Here is a 23,524-nt window from a genome sequence, read left to right as displayed (position 1 = left end):
AGGAGTAGGAGTGCGACGTCTGCGTACCGGAGATGGAGAACGTCTTTTCCTGCAAGGAAAAAACAAAATCAGAGTCAGCAACTTGTGGCCGCCGCCTCCCATAACTAGACAAGCTGCAGCTTTATTCAAGGTCTGTAAAGAGTCAACACATTTGTTATAAAGACCTTGAAGGAATTTGGTAATAAAGGATTCACTGGCCAAACTAAAGCAATCACTGGATTAAAATATATACACACACACCAGTAAATAACTGCCAGTGACAAAAAAAGCTACAAATTCTTAATGTAATAATTGTGTCACAATCTTTAACTTAGATTTGACTGTAAGTCAAATCAGCCACAATACTGCAAAGCCCAGGGTCGAGACTGGCCCACTGCCAGACACGAGCACAATGAGCAAGAAAAAAAAGATATTAGCTGTTCTATGAACAACACAGACGGTGATCCGGTGCTCTCCAGCTAGTACAGCCTACGTTACTATGATATGTGGAAGATAAACATCCACTTTTAGGAAGAGCAGCACCCACGCAGTCCATTTGTGCCACATTATGGATGAAAGTGGGCAGATAGTGATACGCTGTACTTAACGTAACACTGTCTGGCCCTGAGTAGGCCTCTGTCGGCGCAGAGGAATAAAATTAATACATACAAACAATATAAGCAGAGCACAAACTATTAAAACTTGGAGGTTAAAGTGAGATAATGTATAAAAAATACTGTGTTATCTGACCTCGGTGAGGGATCCCTGTGTCGCCTTCGAGGAGACGGTGTACGACTGCGCCTCCTCCTGACCTCACCATTCCTGGCGCCTGACCCTCCTGTTGCCCTCTTGGGCGCCTCATCTTCTGAGGATGAAGACCCCGTTTCTGAAACCACACAAACAAATGACATCAAGAGCTGCTTCAGCGAAGCCTTTGCTGTATGCGGTCAGGGAAAAAACACCAAGGTTGGGGTTAGGACACAGCTTCAAAAGTCCATGAGACGATGAGTGCAAGATGACATGGACAGACTCGTTAAAGAGAGAGGGGAGGGGGATGGATGGGAAAAGAAAGAACGGGGATAAAAACGCTTTTAACCTGAAGACGATTGTCGGTTCTGCCTGCGATACTGACGTCGCTGCTGCACCGAATCTGCTGTTGCCCCTTTCTCATTTTTATCCTCCTCTGAAATGCAGAGCATTGAGTGTCCCATCAGTGTTAGCAAAGCCGGAAACAGACTGCCAAGGAAATGCTACAAGTATTACAGAAGACAGACTTATATAGCTGTGACGCTTGGTCTGTCATCATGTTACAACATTTATAGTTTCCCCTTGCATTAGCACACAGTTTCTTAACATTTCTGGTGGCTCAGCTTCACCCTGTAAAGAGATGCTTCAGGTTACACAGACTCAGCCTTCTCACTGTGGGAGCAAGCCAAAGGCTGAGGCTCGGGAATGCTGAGAATTTCACACATTTCACACTATGTGTTGGTAAATTAAATTTCTCAATGAGAATAATTAAAACTAAGCTCTCCTAGTACACAATCTGGTGCACAAGCATGACAAGTGAACATGCACATCCTGCTGAAAGCCACAGTAACTGCACAGAGCGCAAAGTAATGAGTTAAAGTGTTAAACAGTCGCCACATTTAGAGATCCGTGAGGCAAAAGGCAGCATGGTTCTTTAACACGTTTAACACTTACCCGAGTCGGAGCCTTCAGATGGTCTGGGCTTGACGGTGTCAGGGGGGGAATCAGCCCTTCCTCCTTGTTTTCTCTTAAACCCTGAAAAACAATGCACAGCAAAAATGATATGCACTTGTCACAGATTTATTCAAATAACAGCAACGAGCTTAGAGATACTCATTAAGTTTAACAGTGGAATCCAACATCGGTTGTGCAGAAGAAGCATAAAGTCTTCAAATGTTTTCATAGGTAAAAATATTTTAATATAATGTACAAAGGAGGGACTGAAGCACACCTGATGATCTGGGTGGGGAAGGAGAGCCCCGGCCCCTTCTAGCTCGTGGAGACGGTGATCGTCTGTTCTTGCCTGTGGGACTATTGGATGTATCAGGATGATGGACCTGTTTTCGGGGTGGTGTGGTAGATATTCTTTTCACTGCTTTTTTAGGCGAGCGGGAGCCTGATGAGCTGCTACCAGAGGATGAAGCAGAGCGAGAGCGCCTCCTGTAGGACACAAAAAGGCTTAAAGTCTTCTGTATACCACAGACAACATGAAGTAAAATATTAAATCCATGCCAATACAAAAAAATAAATAAATATGCCGACCTGCGGACAGGGGAACGCCTGGGTCTGTGCCTGGAGCTAGCTGGCGCACGTCTAGGAGGGCTCCTACGACGAGGAGACATTCTCCTTCTGGGACTTTGTCTTCTGCGAGGAGAGTACGATCTGATTGGGTAGAGAATCAGCAAATATATAAAACTTCTTTACAGACTTTGACTTTTCATAATGAAAGTTTAAGTTAAAGCCACACGTCAAATCACCTAGAGCGCGAGCGGCGTCTGCGAGAACGAGAATGAGAGCGTGAGCGGTGGTGTCTTTCCCTCCTCGTGTCCTTCTCCCTTTCTCGTGACCTCGGTCTCTCTTCTTTCTTAAGGGTTTTCTCTGGCGACTGTTCTTTGACTTCATTCACAGAGTCGGCTTTCACTACTTCCACAACTGTCTCACTGCAAAAGAAAAGGATTTAAATGTCTTAAGTTCTATATAATACCAGTCCGACTAAATGCCCACTTCAAATAAAAGCAACAAGTCCACAAACCAGGTGGAAGAAGCTTCTTGGACGACTGCCTCTGGCACAGCTCTTCCTGAAGTATCTGGTTCTACCGGCTCCTCTGAAGATTTTGTGGACAGCTGCATCAGGGGCGGAGGGGGTGAACTGCCACCAACTGGACTAGCTTGTTTGCGCCTTGGTGAGCGTGAGGGGCTGCGTTTCCTTTCCCGCTTCGCTGGTGACCTCCTCCGTGGTGATGGCGACCTCCTTCGCGGCGATGGTGACCTCGTTTTCCGTCTGGCCAGAGAGGCAAATACAAGAGGTTTGCATGTTCTACAACCAATTCACAAGCTGTAGTTCCATCTACGCGTCTCAAAATGAAAATAATCGTACCTCCTGGGGCTCTTTGACTGAGCCCGTTCTCTAAGGTCCTTTTCCTTCTTTTCCTCATCCACCTTCTTCAGAGAAGCAAGTTTCTCCTGTTCAATCTGCCAGAAACAGATCAATGAGAGATGAATCATTTTACTCCTATTTTTAAACAATTACTGAGTTCAACATGATATATTTTGTAGAGTTTTTTTTAAGAGAAAAGGGGTCTTATTACTGCAATTTGTCAAGACTTATTTTACACCATTATATTCCTGTGTCTGTGCTACAGGTCCCCTCCTACATGTAATTGGTTGAGGAGCAGCTGTGCAAACACAACAAAAGCCACCTCCCACCCAAAAAAAGAAAAAAAGTCTTGTATGACACACTTTCAAAAAAAGATAAATGGAAAGCCACCAAGCTCAGCGTGATCTTGCTCATCCCCGCTTCCACCATTTAGAAAAACTCACCTGTCTCTGTTTGATTTCCTCTTTCTTCTGTTCCAGAAAAGCTGAAGGGATGCCGGCAATGTTCTCCTGGGCGCTCAGCAGCAGGGGCCAGAGGTCCTTCATAAACTCCCGGGCATTCTTCCCGTTCAGAAAGCCTGTCAGGTTGATCTGCATCATCTTGCTATCCGGGTGCTGCAACACACACACGAAGGGAGGAGAGAAAAAAAACGTAGCCATTGAAATACTTGAAGACCAAACATCAAGGGGGAGTAGGGTCCCACAAACGGGGCTCCCTACCTTCTACTCCTCTATAAATTTATACCTCAGACTATTTAGATAACCATCTTAAAAACATGTAAGACACTGACTAGGCTATTTAACATCCCTGGGTCCAATATTAGACTCAACCTACAAAAATGAGACTGATTTAAACTGTACTCACAAACTCAGGAAACTGAGATTGTGAGCTAGCTGAGGGGAGACACATCTAAAGATGTTAAAGAAATAAAATAAACACAGCATGCAATTCTGCTGCCCTAGATTTACAATCTACCATAACAAAATAGAAAAAGAAGAAAACAAAACCTCCCATAATACAAAGAAATTGTAGTATAATTTGATTTCTTCAGTGCTAGCCCACTACCATACATCCCCTTGGCCGCTACCCACCCCTTGCTATCCAGTCTCCCCACCGTCTACACTTCAGGAGGTAAACAAACAGCCACAATACAGAGTGCATTAAAACCCAACACTGCAAGTACAGTTCCGGTGTCTTCAGTGAGTCCCGTGGGATCAGTGGGCACGGAGCTCCCTTGGCTTGCTTCCGCCTCCCTACTGCTTGAGACTCAACCACCATGAGCTTAATGTTATATCATTTATCTAAATTGCAAGAGACGAACAAGCAATAATGAGTACACAGTTACACAAAAACTGAGTTTTATTTCAACAACTGATAGAATGATTGTGAGATAGCGTAATCTCATTAACTGTATCAACTGTTTTCCATTATGCAACAGTACCCTTTAAATTTAGCTTAAACAGCCCACCCACTGGCAAGTAAAAGATAAAATAATAAGTAAAAAATAATACACATGTGTGATGCTGGCGACATAAAATATGAAAATACATACATCTGGATTTTCTTAGAATAACGAGCCATAAACGAAGATAAATGGCACTGAAATCAAAACTTGCATTCAAAAAATATACGAGTACACTGACAGTATTGTAATTACAAATACAGAGTATAAATTATCTGATATGTTTCCTGTTTTATAAAGTATGTCTGTGCAATGGAAGTTACCCAAGTTCCAGACATCTTACATGCTTTGATCTATCAGTGGGACAGAGTAGAGTTTATGGAAAGGAAAACAGCTGGACTTTAAATAAAACAGCCTGGAGTGAATGTACACTTTAGTCTACAAAAATAGGATCTACAATATTACAGGTTTACTGTTAAGAGGGGTTTGGTAGAAAATAAGTGAACTTGTACTAACTTAAAACCAAGTTGAAAAGTATTGTTTCTTACGGGTGTAAATCGTGTTTATGCTGACCTCCAGAGGTTGAAGTTCTCAACTTGCGGCAGTGACGTTATAACACTTGAGCTGTGTTCTTGACACCCTCACATGACTGTTATGTGTGGTAACAAGTGAAAGCAAAAACACTTCTGACCACACTCAACAGAGTGCAAAAGACAGTAAAAACTTGCAATCAGAGGTGGCCAGTGAGACAATACTTTTCAGTTTTGCGTGATAACCCAATTGGTAGAAAGTACAGAAAATCAGGCTGTTTCAGCCCATTTATGTCCTGTTTTGAGCCTGTACCTCCTGTTACGTTTAAAAGGGAGTTGGGCAGTCTACCGATGGGCTGTCAACACCTACGAAGAATATGATTATGGCATTTTTTTTTTAATTAATTTATTTTTTTTAGGCGTTTCTTTCACTGACATGATATAGGTGATCCCTGCATATAACTCACCTCAAACCACACACTGCATCATGAAGGGAGAGTTGGGCTCAGTGACTTTGGGCTCAGGAGAGAGCTAATTAGGTGTTGGTGCTATACTTCTGATGCAAGGTATAACATCCATATTGGTTCAGGCCTTTTAAATCATAAATCACATCATCATTAGAAGACTGCTGGATAAAGGCACTTTGTCACATAACAGCAAAACATGGTAATGTCATTATAAATCAGTCTTACACCAACTGTTACTTTTCCCATTCAATCTCAGTTTGACTAGGACGTGTAATTATTTGCTTATATCGTTCTTACTGACTAAGCACTAAGCAATGCCCTTCAATATATGACAGTTCTGAAAGAACAAAAAATAAACACGATTAAAGACATTACCTTCTCCTCAAGCTGGTTAAATATGAACTCTATGACGACGTCATCCTCGAACCCCAAAATCTCGGTGACTCGCTGCGTAATCCAAGGTTTGATGACTTCTAGGTTCACTTTGGTCATGTCCACCTGAGCGTGAAACAGACCGTTAGTGATGAGAAACAGCAGCATTTGCAGTGAACAGTAAGTTTCAGTTTATATGCACCTGAACAGATACAACATATCTTTCATAATGTTTTGTCTCTTCTCTCATCTTAACGGTTTATTTCAACCCTGCGCTGCCGGCTCACACTGTTTTATACACAGCTGCTTTATTTCCATCCGATATTTGCGATTCTGTTTTGTAGCCAGCCGTTTTTGCTTTGTTATAAATATATTATTATGTAACATGGCTTTTCCTGGCTCACAATGGGCACAAAATGCAATCAGAGCACAAAGTGATTGTGTTATCTGACAGGAACTTGTCCATTTCACTCTGATGTCTGATGACTAAATAGATTACACACAAATCCCACAAGACAAAACACAGTGATTCATCTATGGCAAGGATTTAAATAAAGAAGAAAAAAGCTTTACTGTCCTTAAAAGATCTGACTTACATATTTAAAAATCATAAAAGGTAAATTTAAAAACCTTTTTTGTCAAACAAAAGATTTAACATTTTCTCACCAGGGATGGCTTAGCACAAAGCTCGGCTTTATATTTCTGCATAAATCTATATTTTACTGTATTTATTTTAATTTAACGTAAGATATTAGTTTTGCCATATTACATTTACTTTACCAGATGTATCATTCTACTCTATAAAGCTGTCTGGTTTTATGTTTGTTGTACTTGACTTAACTTTTAGCTGTTGTACAAAGAAGTTCCCTTTTGGGATCCAGTTTAGTTTAATTTTAAAAATTGTTTTTATCTGATTCTGACGCTTTATATTAATGGACGTCATGGGTTGGTCGTTATGTTGAAGAACCTGGGATCTTTTGCTTGTTAAGACCAATGTGTAACCATGTGTGGACCATGGAACCATTTAGTGGTCATCAATTCAAAAAATACAAAACTTACACATGCCAGAATTTATCAAAAAAGCTCATTTTCTTTAGAAGCCACTGGGCAAGTCACATGAATCTGATATGTGATATACAAATAAAAATACACAGGCAGAAGACAAATACAAACAACAACTGATCACACATTTGGCTCTTTTAAGATCTGCTTTTAAAACGTCATGTGTCAAGTTTTCCTTATAAGTGATAACATGTTCCAATAATCACTTTTATTCAAATGTGGTGCGCTCTAGATGGCGTCCTACCCTCAACCGCACTGTCACTTCTTTGTGTCTTTTTAAGAAGTTACAGTGACAAAAAAAGAACAACTTTTTAAATCAAAAACTTTTGTGGCTTTCCTTAAATGTTACTCAACTATATTAATTGTTGTCCCACCTGTTACTGACCAGGCAGTCCCCTGCAAAGGTTCAAAAACGGCATTTGGGTGGAGACTAAAAATATAAACAGGTTATATATAAATAAACCAAAGTTAAAGTAATGACTAATTAACAGAAAAATGAACATTTACCTTTTATTTTTGGCTACCGGATTAAAAAAACCTGACTTAAGCTCATTAATCACAGGCCTGGTGAGGTGGTGGCCACTAAAATGTCTCTCACAGACACCCTCATACCTGTGGTGTATGAATGTCCAGGCTACACAGATTGCCATAAACTGCCTCATGTTGATACAAGTTTGTAGATAACTATTTAACATGATTTTTTTTAACAGTTATTTGAGAAAAAAAAGTCAAAACAAATGTCACTGCGGGTAATCATTTACCTTTTTGTCCAAACATTCTGCGAATTTCAGCTGCTTCAGCAGTTTCTTCTGCTTGTTGCTGAAGCGGTTGTCCTGCTCCGCACTCGTACCCTGGAGAAATAACAGCCAACATCAGCGGACTCGTGATGATCAGCTTTCATCGGACATGTCAAATCAGAGAAGAACAGAAACCCGTCTCGAACAGAGTTTTTAGTCTCAAGCTGCACAACCTCCTCACTATTGGGCCCATGTTAGTTACAGCAGTCTTACTTACCGATAACATTATTAACGAGAGTCAAAGCTTAAGATGGAAAAACATTACGTTGCTCAAGCTAACGTGTCTTAAAATAAATACTTAAGACACGTGTGTTCCCTAGAGCGCCGCTTCATGTTCTTTTTAGCTCCTCTAACTGAGCCGCAGGCGACACTGACACCAGTCGGTTAGCATTAGCCATGCTAACCACTTGCTTAATCCTCGAAAGCGAACGCACAGGCTAATAATAGGCAAAGCCCGAAGGCTACTTTGACTGACAGCGGAGTTGACAGAATATTAAAAGTGTATTAAATGTCATTATTCAGCAAACACGGAGGGCTTGCTAAGGCCAGCACAGCAGCAGTCGTGACTAGCTCATGGAGACAGGAGCGATGCACCGCCCGGGCGCCATCTTTAGTTAGCTAGCTAACTTGACTCGTCTATTTCCTGTAAATTTGTCTGTAAAATAACACGTACGGGGTTTTAACGTAAGAAGTTACACATTTTCATAAATTATAAGACAGAAAACATCAATATAAGGAACACGCAACAACTCCCAGAATACACCAGGTGAAGCAGACTAATTGCAAATCCTGAGACTGTTGGCTCCCAGTTGATAGTCGAAGCCCTGACCGCTGTTTAGCTAGCTGCATGGCTTTTCACTGAAGACACATAGGAAACATCCATCCCATAAAACGTATATAGGTCTACATGCAGCTAAATAATAGTATACCAAATACAAAGATAAAAGTTTGAAGAACTTACGCGGAAGAATCCCGCGTCCATTTTAGGTGAAATGGATCGTAACTTGTGCTGTGGAGAAAGCTGTGTGCTGGTCCGCCGGTGAAATTCAGGGTGACGAGCCGGATGAATGGAGTGCCCCCACAGGAAGCAACAGGTACTGCAGCTACAGTGAGGGGGAAGAAGATTCCGCTCATCACCTGATGCACGAAATATGGCAGACTAGAATGTGCCTCAATATGCAGAGACAGCTTGCACAGATATGAATAAGACCCAAACCTTGGTTTAAACTGGTTTGCTCAAATGTTGTGGATTTTAAATTTTGTAAATTTTGTTTTTATTCATTGTCCAGTTAGGAGCTTGTTAAAACCTAAACCTCACCAACCGCCATTCACCAGTAAGAATAAATGCTCAGATAAACAAATGAGAAAAACAAAAAATAATAAAATTAAAGAGCTTCCCATGAAAATTCTGCATTAATATATGCAGCAAAACAAGTGTTATGTTGGAATAAAAAAATAAGAAATAATCTGTCATTTATATCATCACTCTTGTGGTAATTGGGGAAATAATTGAACATTTTTATCAGTTTTTTTGTCCTTCAAAGCAACTTCAGTAACATTTTTTAGTTTGCTTTTGTCAACTGGTGGTCTATTTCCTACAGAATACTAAACATCTGCATGCATCATAATCACGATCATTAAATTAGATTTCTTATATTGAGACTAATTGCTTTTTCTGTAAGAGAACCAGTTGTGTTTACATGCAGTAATCCGCCAGACTTATCAACCACGCAATGCTTTTCCAGTCTTATTTTGTCCAAATTTGCTGAGCTTGTGTGACTTGTAGCCTCAGTTTCCTGTTTTTAACTCACCCAGTAGGACTCAGTGTAGTCTTCTGCTGTGTTGATGTGTTGTGTATTCAGAGATGCTTGTCTGCAGACCTTGGTTATAACTTGTTTTGTTTTTTTAATTTACTGTTGCCTTCCTGTTCGCTAGATTTTCACCTGAGCAGCCACTCATTTGATATTTTCTCTTTTTTAGACTTCTGTAAATCCTAGAAATGGCTGTGTTGGAAAATCTAGCCAGTCTGAAAATAACAATTTAAAGTGACTTAAATCATGTTTCTTCCCCAGTCAGATGCTTGGTTTGAACTTCAGCAGACTATCTGGACTGTTTCTACATGCCTTAATCGGTGTGATTGGCTAGTTAGATATTTAGAACAGGTGTACCTAACAAAGTGGCTGGTGAATACCTTAATTTTGTACATGTTACTCAAACAAATTAGAGAATGAAAGCATAGATGAGACAACTTTAACTATTTCTTAAATAGAAGTTAAATTTTTCATTTTATAGCGTTCTTGTTTTTAAGCTGATCGGGTGTTTTGGATGTAAAAACGACACCGAAAAACGAAACTTTGGCAGCACACGGTATTCAATGCTCTTTGGGTAAATAACATTTTTATTATTAAAGGTCTGATTCAAAGTACACAGCATTTTTAATATATTGTTTTACTAAGTAAAAACGGCCTCATTTGATACTGTTACTCATTCATATTTGTAATCACACCGCTGGCAACAAAAGTAAAGGCTTCCTGTTCTGTGCCACGGCAAAGGTAGTGTATACTGTATACTGTGAGTTTCGTTTGATAGCCTATATTATAAAAGAGTGCTTTACAAAACAGCCAGGATACATGATTTTTCATTACAGTCCAAAGTCAACTGAGCCAGTCATTCCAGATGATCCTGGATTTAAAATGTCCACCAGATTTGTTGTTCTACACGTGGAACTTGTCCATATTGTGTTAGATATTGTAACTGACGCTGAAACACGCTGGTGTGCTCATGCATGCGATCAACATCTGAAACTCTTTAACAGAAATGCTTCTGTTCCACCTGAGGCAACATGCCCATGTGTAAAGTGATGCTTATACCATGAGAACAATAAAAACCACAAAGATGAAGAGAAGGTTTGACAGTATCTGATTCCCTGAAAAGACTGAAGTGTGTGTGTGCATGTGTGTGTGTGTGTGTGTGTGTGTGCATGTGTTTGACATCTCACTTTCCACTGAATATAAAGAGGTTATGACTGAGAATTTCCATTTTACAATCAGTCCCTGGCACGGTGCAGCGATGCTCCAGACAAACAGATGATACTGGTTGACAATTTGTAAAAGTGAAGTAAAACAAAAGTGTGCTGTTGGTAAATGTAGACTGAAGAAAAGTCAGTGGTAGGTAGCGCATTGGTTAGTCTTGGTGCAGCAGGTTTTGCTAGCTGACTGGCAAACCCTGGCTGGCCCTCTTGTCTCGGATGGAGCGGAGCATGTCCGACACCAGCTCCTCAAGCCCGAAGGCTGGCGCCCAGCCCCAGTCTCTCCTGGCATTGGTGTCATCAAATCTCACAGGCCAGCTGTCTGCTGCAAAAACCAGAAAGGATGATTTAGTTTTATATTGGTTTATTATCAGTCCAACCAGTGGTTTAAAAACAAAAAGATACCATACCAATGGTCTGGCGGACAGTGTCAGGATTGTAGGTGACCTTGAGGTGAGGGAGATGCTTGCGGATTTCTTGGGCCACCTCTTCAGGGGTGAAGCTCATGGCAGCTATGTTGTAGGTGCGCAGTGACAGCTGGCACTCTGGAGCCTGCATGAACTCTACCGTGGCACGGTGGCAGTCAGAGATATGCATCATGGGAAGACGGGTGTCGGGTCGCAGGTAGCACTCATGGTGACCTGTGCTGAGAGCATCATGGAAGATCTGAACTGCGTAGTCTGTGAAGACAGAGGTCCGGAGCACTTAGTCCACGACGGATGATCTGATATCGTCGTGTTGGTGTTGTTCCCAGATCATCATGAAAATGTTGTTCCAGGTTCAACATTGCAAGTGACCAATCACATTATTGTGACGTTATTCTTTTGCGCACCAACCCATTCGTGCATTTATGAAATTCCAATGTTGCAAGGACAATATCAATTCTGCTTAGCGTTTATTAAAGGGTTAGGGTCCGTTGATCGGCAGACAAAGGCGGTTTCTTGCAGCTTACGTACAGTTTTACGCCGGTTTTTCCCGAAGTCGCAAAAGTATGACATCACAACATTCTGATTGGTCACTTCCAATGTTGATCCTGGAACAACCTTTAGTATGATGATATGGGAACAACACCAACACGAGGATATCAGATCGTGCGTCCATGACATCCAATGGATTGGAGTACATTTGCACAACACACACAGGTAATACCTGTAGTTCCACCACCAGGAGGTGTGTTAACTGATATCACTCCAGGGTAACGCAGGCAGCGGAAGTCCAAGCCGTATTTATGATGGAGATACTAAAGAAAGAGAAGCTGATTGAAAATGAAATGGAGTCACAGGCGTCTCTGTAAGCACATACAAAAAACATTTTACCTCCCCCATCAGTTCACCATGCACTTTAGACACGCCGTAGATGGTTCGAGGTCTTTGAACACAGAGGTCAGGGGCTGGGTCACGTGGAGAAGAGGGACCAAATGCCCCAATAGTGCTGGGGACAAAGAGGCGCAAACAGTTCTCTAAGGCCAAGTCCAGCACATTATGTAGGCCTGGATGGGCAGAAAAGAAGAGAGCACGAGTTCAACCCTGATTGTTCCTTAAAACCTGGTTATGTGTAAAGGATGCGCACGTTCAAGCAGACCTGTGATGTTGATCTTTCGTGCCAAAGCCACATTAGCCTCGCCCACAGCACTAAGCAGAGCGCTGTAGTGGACCAGCCAAGTGACGCGATTGTTTACAATAAGTTCTCGGAGGTGTTTGTAGTCCAAAACATCAGCGTATACAAACGGGCCTAAAAACAACAGAAAAAAAAGTAAAGTAATCGGTAACTTTTAAAGTAATACGCATACTTGAATTCGATTTTACGTACCATTGGCGTAAACGTGAGGTGGAGGCTTCTTGATGTCTGACAGGATTACATTGTCCCTTCCATACTGTTTTCTAGACATTAACAAAAATATGATGACATTTAAACTTCAAACCTTTTAGCAAGTTTCAAGATCTCAGGAATTTCTACAATCTCACCTCAGCATCTGCGCAAGTCCCACACCTAACTGCCCAAGCCCACCTGCAGACAAAGGCAGGCGTTAGCTTTCTACCTGTGCACACAGATAATCTGTATTTGTGGAAACTGGTAAATCGATAAAAGTCAAATCCATGTTGTTGGTTTTCACTTTCAGATGAATAAAGCTTTGTGTTTGTTGATCCTAGGACAAAAAGGCTATTATTCTCCCCACAGTCACTCATTGGCCCTTTTATTTCACTAGCACTGTCTGTACACACTCTATTGTGCTGAATCAAAATAGGCTCCCGCTGTTGGAGCAAAGTGAACACAACTCAAAAAGCCCTGCAGCACATGTTTGTAGCATTTCACACTGATACTCCAGTAAAACTAATTCTTCATTATCACATTTCTACACTTGATTCGATCTGAAACTGGGACTCTGCTCGGAAATGATCCGACTCATTCTCTCTCGCAACAATTCAGAACAGAGGCAGCGCAGTGAAAGTGGTAGAAAACAATAGCAGCTTCCCAGGCTCAGTGTTTGGGCAACTGTGGAAAAGTCCTTTCCTGAATACATCAACGTCACACGCAAGCAACTATTGTGCGTTAATGATGGATGGAAATTTGCATCACCTGTGATGAGCACGCGCACGTTTTCCTGAGGAGATGGGGGGCTGGTGTCCTGGCTGTTCCACCTGCTCATCTGCCCAGAGGTGGAACTGAAGCTGCGGCCGGGCCAGCTCCGCGACCTGCTGAGACAGCCTCGGCAAAACAGGTCCAGGACCGCCGCAGAGGGCACACAGACCCGCACACCCGGTTTCATGTCCAGGAGCAGTCCTTGACAAAGTTACACCAAACTTAAGCAGAGCAAATATATTACACCAAACCCTTTAAAATCTCTTGGGCACAAACAAGATGTTTCGAAATGTTTTTAAAAAAGGGGAAATGTATTACCTGTGTCCTTATGATTTAGAAAAAGAATCCCAGGCAGATGATTCTTGTTCCACAAGCAGCTGATGTAACAGTGAATTCACAACTAGTCCACTAAACTAAACTATAAAATAAGAGCTGATAAGACAGCATTTAGGGGTGAGAATCAAAAAGATTACCAGCCCATTGGTCACCGTTTCAGTTCACCCAGTCAAGCTGGATAAATAAGCAGGTGCGTTAAGTCATGCTGGGCTATGTGGTTCTTCTCCACTTTGTGTAATCACCAGGGCTTGTGGCTCCTGACTGAGCAGGACTACAGTCTCCGGCGTGCAAAGCAACGTGTGTGCAAACATGCTGACTTGCTGTGCACAGGGATTTGCATTGTGAAGGGTGTTTAGCTGAGCTTAACAGGACTGGGAGGTGTGTCTGTTATACAGCCGACTGCTATTCATAATATTTATGAGTGAATACATATCATGAAATCGTTATCCCTTTGCAATTATGCTAAACGCTGGAAAAATAACAAAGCTTTGGCAGGTTTTGTCCTCTGTATTTAACAGCTCCAGAGTTCTGATGGAATCACTTGGACATGTTGGTGAAATATCCTGTTCATAGTGATGCATGGGGAGCTGTAAAGGTACTCCTGCTTCAGTCTAGTAAATGTAAATCTATAGTCATAAGCAGTTTTGGTCAAGTTACTTGAAAAAAGTAATCAGTAACTAATGACTGATTACTTCCCCAAAAAAGTAATCCCGTTACTTGTTTACTGATTACTTGTTTTCAAAAGTAATTAATTACTACAACCTGAATAGGTGATAAAGTGATAGATCTTTCATCCCAATTCTACTTTTTCTGCATAATCATCATACAAAATGTAATCAAATGGAAAAGTCTCTTTTTAAAACTTGTTTTTTTACTTTTAATCTTTTAACTTTATGCATCAAGCAAAAATTTAATTATCTGCACCATTCTCTGACTGGAAGAAATTTATTTAAAATTTAAACCTATTTTCTGCACATTCCAGCACATAAAATATTTTATTGTGTGTTTACACTCAGTCTTTCAAATAGATGCAAGTAAAACACAGCAGAAAATAAAGTCTAAGACTAGCAGTCCTGTTGCTCTATTTTCACCTGTAAAGCAGGTGGGCAGAGGTTTACCCTGGTGCAGGTGTGCAGCGGTCAGTGGAAGAATCCGCGAGTTTCTCTGTGAGTTTCCCATTACGTCGTAGCTACTCGGAGCTTGTTTAGGGGTTTTTTGCTGTAAAAAGAAGTTTTCTTCCCACGCACAACGGACACTAATGTTTTTGTCACTTTTTATGGAATCAAACTCAAAGTAAGGTCAGTACTTCCACGCTTTAAACGCTGCACCTCATACTCTCTCTGCACTCGATATATGATCCATTGTTGATCTGCACACAGCTGTTGTCACGAACGTCGCACTTGCTTACTCACTGTCATGAGACATTCTCGCAAAAAAAATCACGGTTTTAGTAACGCAGTAACGCAGCGTTCCTACGGTAAAGTAACGGTAATCTAATTACCTTTTTTGCAATAGTAATCCCTTACTTTACTCATTACTTGAAAAAACTAATCGGATTACAGTAACGCGCCCATCTCTGGTCATAAGGCAGTCAGGTTATCTTAGCATAGAGGTTAGAAAAGAGAAATCAGAGTAACATCAATCATTATTTAACACAATATGGGATAAATATATATGAAAATGCTCGACCGAAACACGAGCCTCGTGTATTAAAATCACACAAGCACCACATTTTTTGTAAGAAAACTTTTATGCAAGTATAAAAAATACTGTACATTAAAACATATTAGGCATTGCATATTGTTAACCATCTTCTCTAATTCACACAAGATAGGATCACAAAGTTCTGTCAATAAAAAGCACCTAATTTAAATTTAGCTGATCTTTCTCTCAAGTTTGTGTCACCTCCGCTGCGGTTTTAAGATCCTGTCTAAATATAAAGCATCGAGGACGCCAGCCATTTCTGTTAAACTGCTAAACTGCTCTGAGTCTGACTGAGGTAGGAGGGACACTTCATATACTCTATACTGTTACATCTTTAACTGTCGTTTTGAAGGCAAGTCTTCACACGTCTTCAAAGAGACAAAGATTTTCCACTGCGGTAAACAGAGCTGAGTGGTTGGATAGCTTCACTGTTGGCCATTTTTCCTTCTTTGAAAAACATTTTCCTGCTTAACATCTCTAACAATGGGTATCCACAGCTTTGTGAAACAGGTGAATTTAGACATGTATCCAAATTCGAACTGTTTTGTCCAAGTCAATCTAATCCTCATGGAAGTCTTCTGCCCCCTGCACATTTCTGAATGTGATGCGTGTTGGAACACATCAAAATCGTGAGCCTACAACTTGAATATCATTCTGAGGAGGAACGTGAAGATCGTCCTGCCTTTTCAACGCACTCACACTCCTCACCTGACTGGAACACTGTGGAGTCTGCTGTTTGGTCTGGTACACTGTCCTCTTTCTTTAATAAAAGCTGGATCATACTGGCATAGACGTTTTTAAATCCATGGTGTGCAATAAGAATGGGACTTCCAGGTTCGGAGTGATCTACAAGTTTCAGCCAGGGCAACCTTGAAGGCGACAGGTCAAATCAAAATCAGGTATTTTGTTTTAACTCCTTGGAACCATGTGATCCCACCTCATTCACACGAACGAGGCATCAGCTGCGTGCTAACTTCCCCCACTCGATGACCATGTTCCTGATTTCCTCCTGAGCCTCTTCAAGGTGACGAACCTGCTGGGTCCACCTCAAAAAATAGCCTGAGGGTCAGACAGCGGGGCCGAGTGAGCACCAACACTTAAACTAAACTAAAGAGGTAACAACATAAGCTCAGAACAGCAACACTGCAATTACATTAAAGGCTAAAAAAGATGAGATCTGAAGACAAGTGCAGGGCAAAACTCACCTTTCCAGAGCTGCAGGGACTGAGGATGAACTGAGGGCCAGATTGCTAGCTCAGTGCGTTCATACAGGGGGTTAGAGTAGTAATCCCTCTCCGTGGGCCTTAGCAGAGCCTGGAACAAACAGTGAGTCCTTTCCTTTACTTCCAAGGCACACCTGATTGAAAGGCAAACAAAGTGTGAATCTTAGTTTGAAATGAAGACACTCAGCAGCAATCTTTAAATATGTAGAAAAAACTGACCTTTCCTGATCACTGTTACACAGAAAGGTGCCATAATCCGAGGCGTAAACTTCAGTCGCCAGTCGCAGGAGCAGCGCCTCAGAGAAGCCCAGAGCCAAGGGGAACTGCCGCCAAAGCTGCCACACGCAGTCCAGCAGCAGCAGGAACACCGGAGACTCCTGCTGGAGACGAGCATGGGAGTAAGCCGAGTGAGCGCATCGCTGCTGGAACGGGTGTCCTGCCTGCAAACACACAAACACATGTCAGCTTTTAGGATCTAATTTTGTGGCAACAGATAGGCTCAGTCCTGTAGCCGCTGGGTGTGCTTCTGTTTTTAAAAGCTCACGGCTTGTTTGGACACTCGTGTCAGAAGTAGACAGAGATCCCCGACGTTACAATGCATTTCTTTGGATTCTCGACAACATTTATGGGAGCAAATCAAGAAAAAAAGACATTTAAAATTCTTCCTAATCCTGGCACGCGCCTGTATCCACTCTCTCTCCAGCAGTCCCAGGAAGCCCTCCACTGTGCGGCAGCATGGATCCATGATGAGCTGAGCCAGAGTGCTGATGAGCAAAGAGCAGTCTGTCCCTTCAGAGCCGTGAACAAGAACAGAATGGCCATCCCTGGAAGAAACAACACTCATTAACATGTATAAGAAAAACAAACTTGTGTGTAAGGAACACAGTTATGGCAACTGCCTTCTTTCTGTTTCTTCAAGATTTAAAAGAAGTGGTTGTTGACTTGCCCTCACTTCCTTGTGTCTACATTCAATTCAATTTTACTTATAGAGCGCCAAATCAAAACAACAGTCACCTCAAGGCGCTTTGTACTGTAAGGTCGACCCTACAATAATACATACAGAGAAAAGCCAAACAATCATATGACCCCCTATGAGCAGCACTTTGGCGACAGTGGGAAGGAAAAACTCCCTTTTAACAGGAAGAAACCTCCAGCAGAACCAGGCTCAGGGAGGGGCGGGGCCATCTGCTGTGATTGGTTGAGGAGAGAGAAGGAAGACAGGATAAAGACATAATGTGGAAGAGAGAAAGAGATTAATAACACGTATTATTCAGTGCAGAGAGGTCTATTAACACAGTGAGTGAAGAAGAAAAGCCCAGTGCATCATGGGAATCCCCCAGCAGCTTACACCACATGCAGGACAACTAAGGGAGGATTCAGGGTCAGCTGATCCAGCCCTAACTATATGCTTTAGCAAAAAGGAAAGTTTAAAGACTAAGCTTAGAGTTAGAGCAGCTGCCTGTCCCTGATCCTGATTATGTCCAAGCTCTGTTCCTGTTAAAAGTAATTTCTTCCTCCCCACTGTCACAAAGTGCTGATCCTCGGTGAGTTTTCTCTCTAATATTATAGTCTTTACAATAAAAAGCACATTGAGATGGGAGTTGCTGTAAATTGGTACTTTCCAGATAAAACTGAATTAGTCACAAGATATTACGATAAAGTTTTCCAAGTCATGAGAGCGTGGGTGTTATTCATACCTCTCCACACACTCCACCAGCAGGCCGGCAGTAGAAAGAGCATTTTGGACGTGCGACAGCCACTTTGAATTCTCCAGCTTACTGAGCCAGCGGTCCATGTTGTTGGACTCGTCACCACAAGCCTCCACCAGTTTAATGAGGCTCTCCTGGAGAGCTTTACCCCTGCACACATATGAGGCATGTGTAGTGAAGCAAGTTTGACAAATCAGTATTATCAGACAGTCAGCGAACACACCTTTCCATCTGTTTGTGAAATCTCTTCCAGCGGTCGTAGAACGATTTCGACTCAAACCCTCCGCCTGTCATCCTGGCCTGTTGAGCCTGCTGCATGGAGCGAGTGTCAATTATGTAGCCTTTGTCCGAACCCTCAATCACAGCCTGGAGGAGCAGCTCATCTTCCTTGCAGCGCTTCCTATTGGCTCCTAGCAGCGGCTGACTGCTGCGCATGATGACCTACAACATTTTTCATCCTGTTAACAATGTTCCATCCCCACTGTTAACCATAACAGTTGTTTTTTAATTTGGGACTTTAAATTCTTTTATTTTCGTATGATTGCTTTGATTTTGGCTCTCTCGTATTTTGTATCATTATGGAACAGAGATGGGCAGTAACGCGTAATCCGATTACTTTTTTCAAGTAACGAGTAAAGTAAGGGATTACTATTGCAAAAACGGTAATTAGATTACCGTTACTTTCCCGTAGGAACGCTGCGTTACTGCGTTACTAAAACCGTGATTTTTTTGCGAGAATGTCTCATGACAGTGACGTAAGCGAGTGCGACGTTTGTGACAACAGCTGTGTGCAGATCAACAATGGATCATATATCGAGTGCAGAGAGAGTATGAGCGTGCAGCGTTTAAAGCGTGGAAGTACTGACCTTACTTTGAGTTTGATTCCATAAAGTGACAAAAACATTAGTGTCCGTTGTGCGTGGGAAGAAAACTTCTTTTTACACCGAAAAAACCCTAAACTTCCGAGCAAGCACCGAGTAGCTATGACGTAATGGGAAACTCACAGAGAAACTCCCGGATTCTTCCACTGACCGCTGCACACCTGCACCAGGGTAAACCTCCGCCTACTCTACTCCTGCTTTACAGGTGAAAATAGAGCAACAGGACCGCTAGTCTTTGACTTTATTTATTTTCTGCTCTGTTTTACTTGCATCTATTTGAAAGACTGAGTGTTAACACACAAAAAAAATATATTATGAGCTGGAATGTGCAGAAAATAGGTTTAAATGTTAAACAAATTTCTTCCAGTCAGAGAATGTTGCATATCATTTAATTTTTGCTTGATGCTTAAAACTTGTTTTATTAGTTTTAATCTTTTAACTTTATAAAGTTAAAAGATTAAAACTAATAAAACAAGTTTTAAAAAGAGACTTTTCCATTTGATTACATTTTGTATGATGGATTATGCAGAAAAAGTAGAATTGGGCGGAAAGATCTATCACTTTATCACCTATTCAGGTTGTAAATCGTGTTTTTAAAAAGTAACTAAGTAATTAATTACTTTTGAAAATAAGTAATCAGTAAAGTAACGGGATTACTTTTGGGGGGAAGTAATCAGTAATTAGTTACTGATTACTTTTTTCAAGTAACTTGACCAACACTGTTATGGAATGAGTTTCTCTATGGCTTCCTGGTTTCAAGTGTTGCGCATTGTTTGACAGTTTTCTTCTGTTCACTGGTTTTATGAGTATTAGTTTCTCTCTCTTTCCTCTGAGTACTGGTCTATCCTCCTGTGTCAAGCTCGCCATGTTCAGCAATTCAGTTCTTTTATTTTGGTAGTCAGTTATATTTTATCCTGTGTCTTGTCTAGTTTTGCTTTCCTCCGTCTCTCCTGTGTTAGTCGTTGGATTGTTTGTTTCCTCGGATGTTTTCTGTTCACGTTTGGACTTTTTGGACATTTTATATTGCTTTTAGCCATTCTGCCACTAAATCACCTCACCATGCCGTTCTTTTTGTGGTAGTAGCAGAGAACAGGGAAACGTCCTCCCTGTCTGAATTTGGCTGCTTTTTTCAGCGTGTCGTCGTCTATGCTTTTTGGGACGATGACCGCCGGAGGGTAGGAGGGACAAACTGAGTAATCTCTGTTCACGGTGCTCAGTCTCCACTTCTCATACTGAAAAAAAGTGAGAGAGAAGGCGATAAAGGAAAATATGAGCTTTAGTATCAAGTAACCTGTTATTATTCATGCTAACCTCCCGTTTGCTGAAGTCACAGGGGAGTCTTTGAGCTGAGCTGGACTGGGAGTAGTCCAGTTCATAGGTGAGGAAAGTCCCGTTATTTTTATTTTGCATAAAGCTATTTTATTATGCTCCAAGCTAATCCTTAGTGGATCTTTAAGTAATAACAACTGCCCTATTATGGCTTATTTGATTTCTTAGCAAGAGATTAAGAAAAATAAAAGACCATGACTACTGCTGGACAGACTGTTTTCCAGTTCATGACCTCGGGGATGATTTTAGGGAGATCTGAACCTTTCTTCATGTCCAGACTGCAGGATCACTCCTGTGTGGCCTCTTTTAGGGACATGTTTTCTCAGTAGTACCTACACCTGATTAGGTGCAGTCCTGAAAACCCAAATTGTGGAACTTGATTCTAATCGGTTAACCTCATGAATAGGTAGCATTTCCTCAATATAACAAATAAAAATGTACTCTAATCAGCTGGTTACTTAAGCATAAGTACTGTAAACAGTAGCTTGGCTCTCTCCCAAGTAAAGAAAGCTTCTTTTCAAAGACCTCTACTGAATATCTGCTTTCCTTAATGTGCACAAAACGTGGGGCATGTCTCTTTTTAAGTCTTTTTAAGTCTTTTTGGCACAGTGAGGTTGGTGACCAGAGGAGCCTGCCTATAAAAAATAGGTAAAATCAAAAAAATACAGCACAGTAATTGTTACCCTTGCAGGGAGCCAGATCAGCTGTTTACAGCTTCTTCTAATGTTTTTGTAAACTAAGCTAAACTAAAGTCCTTCTGGAAGCCACTCAGCAACTATCTTAAAACATCCCTGAACTCTTATTTGAAACATCACAATGACATAAAACCATAGAAACCATGCATCAAATCACCGGTCTGCGCCAAAGTAATGTGTCACGCTTCTTTCACCATCATTGCTGTTGAAGAGTTCTCCTATAATGTGTCAGGCTAAGCTAAATCACTATAGCTCTGTTTGCCTTACAGCTATAACAACTTTCCACTTTTTTTAAATTTTACCAAAGAAACTTAATCATCAAGTTCCCTAAATTGTAAACGGTATTCTTCAAAACTCTGTATGAATAGTTGAAGCTCGTAGTTTCTAACTACACAGAACAGCTCAGCTCCTGTCGTGATGGAAAGAGTCGGTGGGAGAGAAATAATCGGGACTTGCAAATTCCAGCCACTTTATCCTGGGTGAAAAACACTACTCAGGCTGCTCTGGTTAAAAGCACAGATATCCTACATGTTCTGGGAATTTTGTGTCTGTAAAACACATGCAAAAAGGCTGCCCTCAGCTGCGACCCCTCACCATAGCAACGTGCCATTCCCACGGGAAGACGTCGGTGTGTTATACATGAATTCAAGCTGTGTGCAACACATTCTGAAGTTAAGGGGAAAACAAATGAAAGCTAAGCAAGAAGGATATCCTGAATCCCAACCCCTACGCTTCCCTGGCATTTCCCTGTCATGTGGTTGCAGGGACATTGCTGGAAAATGTTACCTGAAAAATGTCTGTGTCTACAAGTATTAAGTTATCTACAGCAGAAAACAAGCATACAGAGTTTTATATGTTGCTTACAAGTTCCTTCATCTGACTGTAGTGCATTTCAGGAGATGAGAGACCCCACTGCTCCGGCAGGCTGAGCTCAACAGGTCGGTAAAAGAAAGGGTACATTGCGGACACGCAGTCCAGACAGGACAGTGTCTGCAGAAAGTTAAAGAGACATCACCGATACATGCAAAGCAGTGAAAAACATATGCAGAAAAACAGCAGGCTACTCTAAGACCAACAGTTAGATTGATTTTCTTATGCCGGTGTGTTTCAGGTTGCATTAGTTGTGTACCTCGATAGAGTGTGCAATGTTGAGACACTGTTCCATGCCTGGGATGTCAAGCTGGAGCACACGCAGATCTTTACACTTCATCGTAATTGTTCCAGATGAACCAGACATCCTACACACACACACACACACAAATATATGATTCTTACACAAAAGAAAAATGCACCCCCTCTAAGAGCTCCATTTATTGCCTATGGCGGTGCATGAAGCTGTTAGTTGCAAGCAGCACACATGTGGAGGGTGGCAAACGGAAAAAAACGTTGCGTTAATGTTGTTGGGAAATGTTACTTCTTCAGAATTGCAACAAGAGCAACACACAGCGTGACATGGCAACACAGAGGATGTCCAACCTTTCACTGTGGCTTGCATTAGAGAAGAAGCCGGAATAGCCCGTAAGGTTTTCCACACTGGTTAAAAAAGATTTGAGGAAGGAATGAGAGATCAGAGGAATTACCGGCAAGTTCACACCGTTTCGTGTTGATTAGTGTGATTACTGGTTTGATCATGCGAGTTATAATCATAATAAATAAGTTCTAAGAATCACAAGTCCGCCATCAATAGATTTAATCATCAATTTAATCAATTAAAAAATAATTGAGATAGAGAAAAGTGCGACATTACTTTTCTTAATAAGACGCGTTTTTGATCTGGTTCCTTATCACCTTTCTGACCTCAATCCTCCCTCACCTTTTCTCAATGGCATCGATGTTCCTGAGGAGCAATAAAACCTGCCGGGAGTCACTCTCCTCCCTGTCCGAGAAGAGCAGGTGGTGGCCGGTGATGCACAGGGTTCCTCTGCTCGGGGGTTGCAGCGGCTGTCGGAGCACAACATCCTCCACATTGGCCGTCTTGATGTGCTCAGCAAACTCCATCAGCTCCCCTTCAAACACCCAAAGTCCGTCTGCAGAACTTTGTTTCTGTTCTTTCTAAACAGAAGTGGCCGAGCAGCACCTCAATCACGACCTCGCCTCTCTTGTAAGAAAACGAAAGCGGGCTTCCTCCTCTGCACGCACAGCTGGTTGGGCAGCGTTGCAGCCGCGCTCTGTTTGATTGGCGATAAGAAGTCTATAAATAGAAGAAGCTTCATATTTTCCTGAACATTGTCGTCCTCTTATGTGGCTACACCTTTGCACACACAGCTGGCTAAGCTTAACTGCCGTGGGAGTGGAAAATGTGCTGC

The 23,524-nt window shown here is 41.7% G+C and overlaps 3 protein-coding genes across 5 annotated transcripts in view; all 3 read right to left on the bottom strand.

The window, feature by feature from the left end:
• The window catches only part of srrm1 (serine/arginine repetitive matrix 1), an 11,139-nt gene extending 2,339 nt beyond the window's left edge, over positions 1 to 8,800 (bottom strand). The window contains exons 1-13 of one of the 2 annotated variants that reach the window (XM_006800646.3): positions 8,695 to 8,800; positions 7,698 to 7,787; positions 5,878 to 6,000; positions 3,547 to 3,717; positions 3,104 to 3,198; positions 2,759 to 3,007; positions 2,484 to 2,666; positions 2,269 to 2,388; positions 1,958 to 2,166; positions 1,681 to 1,761; positions 1,076 to 1,162; positions 730 to 865; positions 1 to 49 (exon numbers count right to left, since the gene is read on the bottom strand). The exon at positions 1 to 49 is cut by the window's left edge and continues 41 nt beyond it. In XM_006800646.3, the coding sequence (XP_006800709.2) occupies positions 1 to 49; positions 730 to 865; positions 1,076 to 1,162; positions 1,681 to 1,761; positions 1,958 to 2,166; positions 2,269 to 2,388; positions 2,484 to 2,666; positions 2,759 to 3,007; positions 3,104 to 3,198; positions 3,547 to 3,717; positions 5,878 to 6,000; positions 7,698 to 7,787; positions 8,695 to 8,715 (1,614 nt within the window). In that variant the 5' untranslated portion in view covers positions 8,716 to 8,800. Of the gene's footprint in view, positions 50 to 729; positions 866 to 1,075; positions 1,163 to 1,680; positions 1,762 to 1,957; positions 2,167 to 2,268; positions 2,389 to 2,483; positions 2,667 to 2,758; positions 3,008 to 3,103; positions 3,199 to 3,546; positions 3,718 to 5,502; positions 5,824 to 5,877; positions 6,001 to 7,697; positions 7,788 to 8,694 lie in introns of those variants that run through there. The other variant, XM_006800645.3, reaches the window with a different exon arrangement.
• Positions 8,801 to 10,118: 1,318 nt separating this feature from the next.
• On the bottom strand, positions 10,119 to 13,954 carry tdh2 (L-threonine dehydrogenase 2). Of its 2 annotated transcripts, none has more exons than XM_035911963.2 (9): positions 13,660 to 13,954; positions 13,339 to 13,562; positions 12,726 to 12,768; positions 12,571 to 12,641; positions 12,343 to 12,492; positions 12,078 to 12,250; positions 11,911 to 12,001; positions 11,172 to 11,441; positions 10,119 to 11,086 (listed from the first exon to the last, which is right to left on the bottom strand). In XM_035911963.2, exons 2-9 carry the CDS (start codon positions 13,526 to 13,528, stop codon positions 10,941 to 10,943), a joined length of 1,134 nt encoding a protein of 377 aa, XP_035767856.1. In that variant the 5' UTR covers positions 13,529 to 13,562; positions 13,660 to 13,954; the 3' UTR covers positions 10,119 to 10,940. The 2 variants fall into 2 exon arrangements, with proteins under 2 accessions (XP_035767856.1, XP_006800706.1); XM_006800643.3 differs by having other exon boundaries at positions 13,339 to 13,542.
• Positions 13,955 to 15,458: 1,504 nt separating this feature from the next.
• Positions 15,459 to 23,364, bottom strand: zgc:154055 (myotubularin-related protein 9). The gene is made up of 10 exons (XM_087832856.1): positions 23,032 to 23,364; positions 22,348 to 22,456; positions 22,083 to 22,208; positions 20,253 to 20,426; positions 18,537 to 18,754; positions 18,302 to 18,463; positions 17,283 to 17,428; positions 16,824 to 17,040; positions 16,587 to 16,738; positions 15,459 to 16,440 (listed from the first exon to the last, which is right to left on the bottom strand). The coding sequence occupies exons 1-10, from the start codon at positions 23,214 to 23,216 to the stop codon at positions 16,340 to 16,342; spliced, it is 1,590 nt and encodes a 529-aa protein (XP_087688982.1). The 5' UTR covers positions 23,217 to 23,364; the 3' UTR covers positions 15,459 to 16,339.
• Between the last annotated feature and the right edge of the window lie 160 nt (positions 23,365 to 23,524).

Source organism: Neolamprologus brichardi, chromosome 19 (genome assembly GCF_056152115.1).
Source record: "Neolamprologus brichardi isolate AB-2024 chromosome 19, ASM5615211v1, whole genome shotgun sequence".
In the NCBI taxonomy this organism is placed as follows: domain Eukaryota; kingdom Metazoa; phylum Chordata; class Actinopteri; order Cichliformes; family Cichlidae; genus Neolamprologus; species Neolamprologus brichardi.
Note: the sequence above shows the minus strand (reverse complement) of the source record. Positions and strands in the feature narration are given on the sequence as shown.